General features: G+C 45.7%; 1 protein-coding gene across 1 annotated transcript; it reads right to left on the reverse strand.

Moving 5' to 3' along the window:
- Positions 1–942: 942 nt before the first annotated feature.
- On the reverse strand, positions 943–5412 carry HMGB2 (high mobility group box 2). Its single transcript, XM_078677073.1, has 5 exons — positions 3777–5412; positions 2910–3079; positions 2347–2495; positions 2085–2259; positions 943–1497 (listed from the first exon to the last, which is right to left on the reverse strand). Exons 2-5 carry the CDS (start codon positions 3057–3059, stop codon positions 1321–1323), a joined length of 651 nt encoding a protein of 216 aa, XP_078533199.1. The 5' UTR covers positions 3060–3079; positions 3777–5412; the 3' UTR covers positions 943–1320.
- Between the last annotated feature and the right edge of the window lie 5210 nt (positions 5413–10622).

Here is a 10622-nt window from a genome sequence, read left to right on the forward strand (position 1 = left end):
GACATTTAGACAGGCACATGTGGAGCACTCTGCCGAGTTTACAATGCGCTGCTCCCTGCCCTTCTGCATTTTGGGGGCTGGTGCTCCCCAGGTGAGAAGTGCCATGAGTCTTCTGCAACACTTGCCGGACATATCTGCTTTATCGCCATAGCGTGTGCTCCTCTGAGCCAGGGCTTATCAGCCGGGTGCTGTCACTTGGAGTATGGGAGCTTGATAGCCCATCCGGTCCACAAAAACAACGAGCAGTCCAAGCATATGTGCAGCCTAATCATACACCATGCCAATAGGCAAGTTTACATTGTTTTGAGCGCCTCCACACTGCTAATGGGTACCTGCAACGAGGTCTTAAAAGTGCAAGTCTCCTTCGGGCAGAGTTTGCTTCTTAGTTCACAGCCTCACCCTTGTTGCGACGCTGGCATCTCCGGTGCGTGATAGGCAGCTATAGACTATTGTTTTCTCTTAGTAGATTACCCTGCATTTGCAGGTAGCGACTCCTTTTTGAAGCCTATACACGAGTGCGTAACACAAAGGAACACGAGCACAGAATTACTAATCGCGACTACAGCGCAAAAGAGCCCCAGAGCGTGTCACCAGCAGTTTTAGAAGTAGCAAGGTATGTTTTAAGTGCGCGTATTGAAAAACCAGTTTGTATTTTTAACCAGACTTGCTTGTTCTACTCATTTAATGTGGCAATGCCGTATGACAAATGAGGCATACTAGACATTTGTCCTAACATGATTAGCGCACCTCCCTGGAATCGGCGGGGAACGCACGGGTCAAATACTGCCTGCAGATCCCTCTAGCAATTATCCTTTGGAAGCGGGACGTGTCTTATACAGAGACCCCTTACACCCATGGTATAGACAGCCATGATCGAACACAGTAACCTTTACAACCCCCCACAAAACATCAACCCGTTAGATAAATGAAATGCGAATAAGGTAATATACATCTTTTTATTACAAAATTGCTAAAAAAAAGTTTTAGAAAAGTACAATGCACCAGTCTACATGGATGTAAAATCTGCTATGATACTCCTAAGTACATGGACATACCAGGGCTTATTTTGAAGTCTTTAGAATCCTTTTAAATATGCAAATATGCAGAGACATTCCACAACATCAGAATCCATACCTAACTGAAGTGGCACCTCAGCTACTACTTACATTAAAAACGGAGTTTTCCCTAAAAGAATCACACATTACCTATACACAATTCTGTACAGTTTGTATACCAGAGCCAACAATGAGCTGCACTCGAGTTCACATTCTTAGCAAAACAATGGACTTCCAGCACAAAATCTCATAGCAGGCATTCAAGTTACTCGTCATCCTCCTCTTCTTCCTCCTCATCCTCTTCTTCCTCCTCTTCGTCCTCTTCTTCGTCATCGTCGTCATCTTCTGGCTCTACCTTTTTCTTTTGTGCCACTGCTGGCCTTCCAGGTGATTTTTTCCCTACGTCGCCGCCCTTCCCTTTTGCACGGTATGCTGCAACGTCCTGTAAGAGTACGCAAACGATTTTAACATTCAATTCGTGATGCTCAGCGTAGTTAGGGGAAAACTACAATGCGGCTTCCCCAACGGATGAGCTACTGTTCGCTCTCATGCAACTAACCCTAAATAAGTAGTTTCCAACGTTCAGAAAAAAGTTTCCATCATATTCTATTTGGATATCAAAGCGCATTGGGGTATTTACTACCTAGATTATTATTTTGGTACCAGAGATATTACAGTAATGTACATATTGATGAAGCATTTTGTATTCATAAAGCCTTTCACAATGAAGGCACATTCCTGTTGAACCGAGATTACCGCTGCTAAACTTGCATGCTGCGGGCACATTAAGTAGCTCAGTAGGATTACAAAAGGTTAGAAACACTTGGGGGTCATACTATCAAGGAACGGTATTAAAATTATGGGCGCTTCTAAAGCGGCGACAATTATAACGCCGTTGCTTGATAATATGCCCGTAGCCTGCAGAGCAAGCGCCACTATAGTAGTCTTCGCAAACAGTTCGATGATTATCGTAGATCTCACATGAAAACCTGGTCCCCTTTGTATGCCTTAGTTAAATGGCAAAGTTACCTTTTCATATTTCTCCTTCAGTTTCGCAGCTTTCTGTTCAAATGGGATTTTGTCTTTGGCTGTCTGTTCCGACCACTTCTCCCCCAATTTTTTCGCCGTATCGCCAATTGACAAGCCAGGATGATCAGTCTTGATTTTGGGACGGTGTTCAGAGCAGAAGAGGAAAAATGCCGAACTGGATAGAAATTAAGAAACCGTAGTTAGAGAAATTTCTAAAGACGTATACCAGGTCCTAAAATAAAGTCAGGCGCAATAAACTTACGGTGGTCTCTTGGGTGCATTAGGATCTTTCTTCTTCTTTCCTTTGGTCTCCCCCTTTGGTGGCACGTATGATTTCATCTCCCGGTCATATCGTACCTTGTCTCCCTTTGCCATGTCTTCAAATTTGCCCTTTTCTTTTGCGTTCATTGTCTGGAAATAGAAGGGGGGGGGGTTGAGAAAAGTCAGACATAAGCAAACGAGTCGTGTCCAGACACCCTAAACTAACATATCTTCGATTAGGTTGGCGAAATCGCCGCTTTATAATAGACAAGGTTAAATCTTATGCTGGAATACTTCCCGCCTTTTAAAATGGCTTGAGCCATTTTCTACGAAACATGCCGAAAACTCCACCCCCTTGCGGAAGTACAAATACGAAATTGTTTTTCCTCCTCAACGGTAGTCTGCCAGCACCGCCCCATCCTCAGGACTCCCGCCCACTCAGCAGTATCTTACGAAACCTCAAGTTACACATCCTACTCCCTTCACCACTCCCACTTCAGCCCGCCCTCCACTGCTCCTCCCAGAACTGTAGCGGAAGCGCGGGTCAGCTTGTGGCGCACTCACCTTCCACCGCTCGGAGCACTTCTTGGAGAACTCGGCGAAGTTCACCGACGCGTCCGGATGTTTCTTTTTGTGCTCCTCCCGGCACGTCTGCACAAAGTAGGCGTAGGAGGACATCTTGCCTCTAGGCTTGTTGGGATCTCCTTTACCCATGGCGGAAGTTAGTTAATCACCTAAAATAAAAAAAACGCATGAAGAACGGCCGCCATCACCCCCCGACTCCGCCCCTAGCCTTCCCTTCCCGCCTAAAGACAGCAGCGCCTGGGGAGACCCCCGCGAGCTCATGGCGTGCACATGTGGGCAAAGCGAACATAGATACAATAAACGTCAACCTCAAACGTAGCTATAAAACCATGACATTGCGAAATCACATTTCTGTGAAACAATCGGATACATTATACCTTTAACAAAAAACCCAAGGCATTTATTACTGTAGGTAAGATCACCGACCAAGTGCCGCTCCTGCTGCAGTCACGACACATACAAGTACTGCTTATCTATGTAAGCAATGCAATGGTACACAAAGACCCGCCAAAAAGTAAACTTGATAAAGGCCTTAGAAACAGTCCAACGATTAGAGTCCAGACCAACGGCCGAATGCGGGTATTCCATCAGAAATATTTGCTAGGAAAATCATGCCTGCGTTTATGTTTTTCATCCCATCAGGCCACGTTCCGAACTGCGTCAGAACACACTCACGACACTTAAAAACCATGGAACAACCCCAGTACAGCTATAAGTGTATTTAAAAAATAAATACCGTAATTGTTATCGATTCCAGTCGCACACATACATATGAAGGAACAAGAAAAACTAAGGAGAAAAAGAGAAGATAGCAAGAAGTTCCCGAGGCCGGAAAGGGTGACTCACCTAGAAGACAACGCTTAAGAACCCGTTCGCCTCGTCTTGCTGCAGCGAAATGGCTTAACTCAAACGGAATACCGCCTCTTGTTATTCACAATTGTCCCGCTCACAGCAGCTTGATAAAGAGTCCCAGGAAGCCCGCCTACTTGATCGTCATTGGCTCCGTGTCCCCTTTTCAACCGGAAAAGTTAGTGCCTCCGGGTCAGAGTTGCCTTTAGATTGGTTAATCTGTGGATGACGTCAGCAGCCTTGGTAAAGCAGGGTACTGCAGCTCTCCAATCCTTGGGTTTGCCTACTCGTTGGAACCGGTTAGGGCGTCTGGGAGGATGCTGGGCGGAGTCTGGCGGCTTGGTGGGTTGTTTAAAATTTCGCGGGGTTGGTGCTGATTGGGTTGGTCGAGTAGCCAGGCTGCTGGTTGGCTAGAAGGCGCCGGAGTAGCGCGTTTTTAAAAAATACAGATGCCAGTATACGTAAAGAACCCGCTTTTAGACAAAGGGGGAAAAAAAGGCGGCAACTTTAATTGTGGAGGATGCACTTCCACCTTCGTGTGTTGATGTTTGGAAAGTACCTACATCTAAACCCCGTCTCTCTCTGCATTTATATGTTCCTGCACATCTATGTAGTGGCAATTCACGTTATTTATTGATTCTCAATAACAGGCATTCTCTTTATTTTATGCATTTTTATAAAGCACGGACTTTACTGAAGGTGTCAGAGCACTGTACAATAGAACCAGTTACGTTACATGAGAGAAATGTCTCTGAGACATAAACAAATATTTGCAGTAAATCGCCAAGATATAATTCAAAGCAGTTTCTTAAAATAACCCCAACCTCGCCTTAATTTTAAAAAAATACGCGTGTTTAAACTAGGAACTGCCCACTGAAACCCACGTGGTGATTATGGGCCGCTTTGTAATGGTTTTCCAAAGATGTGCCACTAAAATATAAGTCGGCTTCAGTGGCCGATGCAGTTCATTTGTTATTACAGCTGCATCTCGCTGACGTGAGTTTTCTCCATCCTACTTTTGATTTGTAAGCAGGGTCCCTACAGTGATGTGTTGAGTGTATTTTTGCGTGCGAGGTGTCCATAGTTCAAATATATAACTGCATTTCTCCAAGTTAATGCATGGACTGGAGCAAATTGGAAACAGTGCGAATGGACTGCCTTCCTCTTTCCAACTTGTTTAGAATTTAGACACCCGGCTCTCAAAAAAATAAAATAAAAAAACCGGACGTACGACCGATGGTCTAGAATAAATTAGACCCGTGAGACGGGGGGAGGGGGGGGGGGGGGGGTTCTTCACGGGCAATTCAATGGTCGTCTCTGCATTTGCTTTTCTGATTGGCCAGTCTCCTTGTTATATCAAATCTCTCTCGACGTGGATACAATCCTCAACACGATTATCAAAGGAACACATTCCGGGCATATTCCCACACTAGGGCATTTAAAAATTATATATCTCTCCTATTTTTAAACGCCCCATCTATGAAAACACCCGTTGCGTTAGTCCCCACCCCTCCACACACACAGGAAAGTTAAACATCGGGGACATTTTATGTCACATGGGTAGACCATGGTTTATAAAGGGCAGCTGGTGAAGAAATGCCAAGCATGACACGTTCTAGAACGTACGAGAGGCTACTTTCCTGCAAAATAAAGAATGCACTTTAAAAAAAAGTGATGTCTGGTGACATACGCATTTTAGCCATTCTGTTGTAATTAGTATCAGTTTTCAGCACCGCAAAAGTTATTCAATGGGGTGCAAGCTATTGTAATTGCTTTCAGAGTCCGCATGCACGCCTTCAAAGGAGACTGACTACTAGATATTAAACGTTAATCAAATTGTTCAAGAAAAGCATTAGTGCAACAACCCAAATGTCTCGTGCAGAAGCACGCACAAATTGTGATATTTGAGTTTCCAGCGCTTTATGCTCAAGTCAGTCACCCTAAATGGCTTACAATGTGAGCCGGTTTCTTTTTGGGAGGAGTTACATGCTAGCTGGTGTCTGCCGAACAGAACAGGGGTGAGGTGGGGGCAGCGGCTGAGCTCACAGCTCTGCACTGCAGCTGTCTGGCGAGAGCCCTTCCTCTGCACGAACTCTTAGAGATGCAGTTATGGGCGTTAGACGGCTCACTCGAGCCATTCAATTAGCCCCGCTCTCTGCACCACTCCATAGCGTTTCTTTTTAATCTAAACACCCCTTTGGTATTTGTCCTTCACGCGTATTTAAAAGAAACCGGTCTGTCTTACAGCCCCACCCCGCAGGCGCCGCATGGCAACCAGAGGGAAATCTTTCCATTGTGAGGCAGGTTGGCGCCACAGTCAGTAGCTCTCACCATTACTCCCGCTCGAATGATTCACTCGTTGTCTTCACTTAAGAGTCTGCAGAACAGTGTCCCGACATGCCACATTCTGTTCACTGTATAAGCCACTGTAAGCTTACATCATACACGTATTTATTATCCTGCACAGTTCCTATATCCTCTTTGTTAAACGCATGATCAAGTTTCTTTCAGAAAAGGAGGCATTAGACGCCAACGTCCTTTTCGATGTCAAGAACTGCAAGCGTGTAGTGCTGCTCTGAATCCTGCAAGGTATGCAGGACATGAGTAGTAGGTTGTTCTTTATTTATTGTACGATTACATAAAATCAGGACATAAGTAAGCCTCCATAAATTATGGGTAAAAATCATGCACTGTTCGTGGAGTAGTAGTGGGGCAGCTAATAGCACCAGTTTCCTAGTTATCACTTTCTTCAGTATTTCTGTGTTAGTATTGATCTTTGATAGCAACCTATATGACACTTCCCATTCGTTTCCTATCTGATTTTCTGATCATAGTAATTAAGCTTGCCCCATGGTATTAGGCAGAGCACCATTATTAAATGTTGATTCTTTTCTTAAATGAGAAAGCATTAATCATCTTAGTCAATAGCTAGAAATAATTTACATAAATAAAACTTCCTGTTAGTATCTATTGTACAACTCCACACTTTCAGTTAAAGAAAACTTCCATTCACACTGTACTCGGAGACTGAAAGGGTTTTACTGCGGTATTGCCCCAAGAATCTGGCACACACTTCCCCGTAAAATCCGAGTGATCCCCTCAACTGCTTCATTGAAGAAAGAAGTCAAAAGGATATTGATATAGAGATTTCTGCTGTAGAATGAATGAGCTGTACTTGAGAACATGATTTCTTCCTTAGTCTGCATGCATGCTTATTTCTCGCAGACTGTGTTCTTATTCTGTTTTTCTGTGTTGTTGTCTGCCTGGTACCTTAGGTTTTCACTCTAGGCTAGGGAATTCTCCCATACCATGTCCCTCCTTGATGATGATGATGTTATTTACATACATATTGCCTTGATCATTGTAAAGTGCTCTGATACCCACAATGGTCTTGTTTGCACTATATAAAATTTTTATAAATAAACAAGCATTTGCAAAGCAATAGGTCTCGCAATAATTAAGTTTGAGCTATTGGCATTGCTAAATATTGCAACACCAATTGCAACAAAAGTGTATAAATTGTAGGCCAAAAAATGTGTATTTATTTTTGTAGCAATGGTGGTGTGCTGCGCTTTAGATGAATATGTTTAAAAGTAAAGTGCACCATACTGCGATTGCTACAATAGTTAATTGTGGATGCCTTAACAATTGATGTGTGCACTGATGGCTGGTGGTGTGTGTGCCTGTAGAAATTGTGAACTGGTGGCTGGTGGTGTGTGTGCCTGGTGGAAGTGTGCACTGCTGGCTGGTGGTGTGGGTGCCTGGTGGAAGCATGCACTGACGGCTGGTGGTGTGTGCCTGGTGAAAGCGTGCACTGACGGCTGGTGGTGTGTGTGCCTGGTGAAAGCATGCACTGATGTCTGGTGGTGTGTGCCTGGTGGAAGCGTGCACTGATGGCTGGTGGTGTTTGTGCCCGGTGAAAGCATGCACTGACGTCTGGTGGTGTGTGCCTGGTGGAAGCGTGCACTGATGACTGATGGTGTCTGTGTCTGGTGAAAGTGTGCACTGACGGTGTGGTTGTGTGTGTTGTGTGTGTGTGTGGTTGTGTGTGTGGTTGGGTATGATTGTGTTTGTGGTTGTGTGTGTGGGGTTGTTGTGTGTGGGTTTGTGTGTGTGGTTGTGCGTGTGGTGTTGTGTTTGTGTGTGGGGTTATGTGTGTGTGTGTTTGGTTGTGTGTGTGTGGTCGGGTGTGGTTTTGTGTGTGGGGTTGTGTGTGTGTGTGTGTGACAGTAATACTAAAAGCATCTCAAAATAAAGGAACACAAACATCGAGTTTGTGGAAAGAGAAAGCATGTTGTAAGTCAAACGGGCAGCAGCAAAGCATTAACACAACATGTTCTTTGATGTTTGATGTTCTTTGAACGAGAACATCAAAGGGCACTGCTAAAGTGATCGCGGGCAAAAGTGATCTCGGGTGCTTAATGCGTATGACAAGGTTTGCCATTTGGCGCCTCGGCTCCTAAGCGCTTGCCCGTGCACATCCACTTTAGCTCTAGGTTGGCCACGGTAGAATTTTTTGAGCCCTCACTAAATGTCTTGCCAGACCAGCACATGTGCTGGGTCACGCGAGACCTAAAAAATAAATAGCATGGACTGGGGGTGCAAGCAGACAGGGAAGCACATGTTGGGCACCCTTGAATGCATCCCCATGGCGGGGGGCATGAAGGGGCCCTATAGGGCCCCCTTTGTTCCCTCACCGCCAACCTTTTCATGGTGGGATCACAGCCATGAAAATGCTGGCTGTGAGAGGAACCCGTAATATGCTCTGCGGGACTGTGCCAGTCCTGCTCAGCATATTGCATTGCCCCTCCGCTCTGCCACTGCCAGGAAACGGCAGTACCCTGCCACAGCCGGCGATCCACTGCCAGAACAACTCAGAGAGTCGTAATCCGGCAGAACAACTCAGAGAGTCGCAATCCGGCGGAAGGAACACCGCCACTGGAAGTCTGGCATATCCAAGGACTGCCAGATTCGTAATCAAGCCCTTAGATCTTGGTGGACGGGTTACTCCATCACAACGGTGACAGAGTAACCAGTCCACCAAGATCTAATTCCGGCCCTACGTTTTTTTTAAAATCTGTATCTCCGAAACTTTCTGGTGAATTTTGCTCATCTTGGACTCTAAAAATTCATACAATTATAATTTATTTTTATAAATTGGTGCTTTGTTTCTTTCTAGTTGTGTAGATTTTTTATTTTGTTGTCTGTTACTGTTAAATGAAGTACACTAGTTCCTTTGTTCAAGCCTTGATGCTCGAAGCCATAGCTACCCCGGGTTGAGCTTAAGGTTGTACAAATGAGTCTGACTGGACACAAGACAGTTTTTGCCAGTGTATTTCATGGTAATGCCAGATAGCTTTCCATATAATACACCCAAATCCTCACATTGGTGCCTACTGGTGGGATCCAGAACTTGTGTTGGGCTGTACCAGACAATGAATAAGTTAGCAACCAATGCATGGACCTGCCAAGTCAACACTGAGCAAAACGTTTCAAACGTTGCCAATTTCTGGGTATTCCAAGCACCATTTTACACAAGCTAAAATGTCGACAACAAAGTGTTCACAAAGTGGAAATACGTTTTGCAAGGTCTTTAAAGATGGAAAACAAGTAAATCAAGTTGGCCACCCTGCCCACACTATGGATCAATGATTTGAGGGTGCTGTGCAGGGACAGGATATTACGGACACAGATCACTGCCAACTATGAATGCCCCCAGAGCCTGGGAGGAAGCAAGGTTAGCTCAGGCTCAACTGCAAGAAGAGATCACCCCTGAGAGTGGGGATGAAGAAGATGGCAGCGATCTCTTTTGAAACAGAGAGGGACAATGAGAGTGTGGCCCCCACAAATAGATTAAGGCGTGTCTCTATATCTGGAAGTGAAAGAAGCTCCTCTTCTGTAAGGAGACCCAAGGACCTAGAAGCCCACCTCAACCTCCTAGAAAATTAGGTGGAAGAAGCTGCTCTTTTGAAAGTAGATTGGCCTTAGAAGAGAGGAGGGTCAAGCTGGGGATGAAACCTCAAGGGCATGGTGGCAGCAACAAGGAACTAGAGACTAATGTAGAGGGTGCCTATGATCCCAGGTTGCCCAGGGGTATTGTTCCTAAGTATGTAGAGGGGGATGACATAGACAAATGGCTGGCATCCTATCAATCAATCAGGGGTTTATAAAGCGCACTACTCACCCGTGAGGGTCTCAAGGTGCTTGGGGGGGAAGAGCGGCTCCGGATCAGTCTAAGAGCCAGGTCTTGAGGTCCTTCCGGAACGTGTGCAGAGTCTGGGAGCATCTAATGTTCCAGGTTTTGGCTGCGATGTAGAAGAAAGCTCTCCCGCCGGTTCTGTTTCTGCGGATGCGGGGAACCTCTGCCAGGGCAAGTTTGGCAGAGCGGAGGTTCCTCTTGGGTACGTGGAAGGATACTCTCTCGTTGAGGTATTTGGGTCCAATGTTGTTGAGGGATTTGAAGGCGTGGATGAGGAGTTTGAAGGTGACCCTCTTTTCGACGGGGAGCTAGTGGAGGTCGCGTAGGTGTTTGGTCATGTGCTTGTGGCACGGTGTCCAGAGGACGAGTATGGCTGTGGCGTTCTGGATGGTTTGGAGTCTGTGTAGAAGAGTTTTGTTGATTCCGGCGTAGAGGGCGTTGCTGTAGTCCAGTCTGCTGGTTATGGCTGTGTGGGTGACGGTCCTTCTGCAATCAGGGGGGGGGGTCCATTTGAAAGTCTTATGGAGGATGCAAAGGCAGTTGAAGCTAGTGGATGCAACAGCATTGATCTGACGGTTCATCGAGAGGAAGGAGTCAAGGATGATGCCAAGGTTCCGAGCTTGGTCTGTAGGGGTGGGTGGGCT

This window comes from Lissotriton helveticus, chromosome 2_1 (genome assembly GCF_964261635.1).
Source record: "Lissotriton helveticus chromosome 2_1, aLisHel1.1, whole genome shotgun sequence".
In the NCBI taxonomy this organism is placed as follows: domain Eukaryota; kingdom Metazoa; phylum Chordata; class Amphibia; order Caudata; family Salamandridae; genus Lissotriton; species Lissotriton helveticus.

Coding starts and splice junctions, on each gene's coding strand:
- HMGB2 (XM_078677073.1), bottom strand. CDS start 3,059: ATGGGTAAAGGAGATCCCAACAAGCCTAGAGGCAAGATGTCCTCCTAC. Junction 2,496..2,909: donor AGTGCTCCGAGCGGTGGAAG/GTGAGTGCGCCA, acceptor TTCTATTTCCAG/ACAATGAACGCAAAAGAAAA. Junction 2,260..2,346: donor AATGCACCCAAGAGACCACC/GTAAGTTTATTG, acceptor ATTTCTATCCAG/TTCGGCATTTTTCCTCTTCT.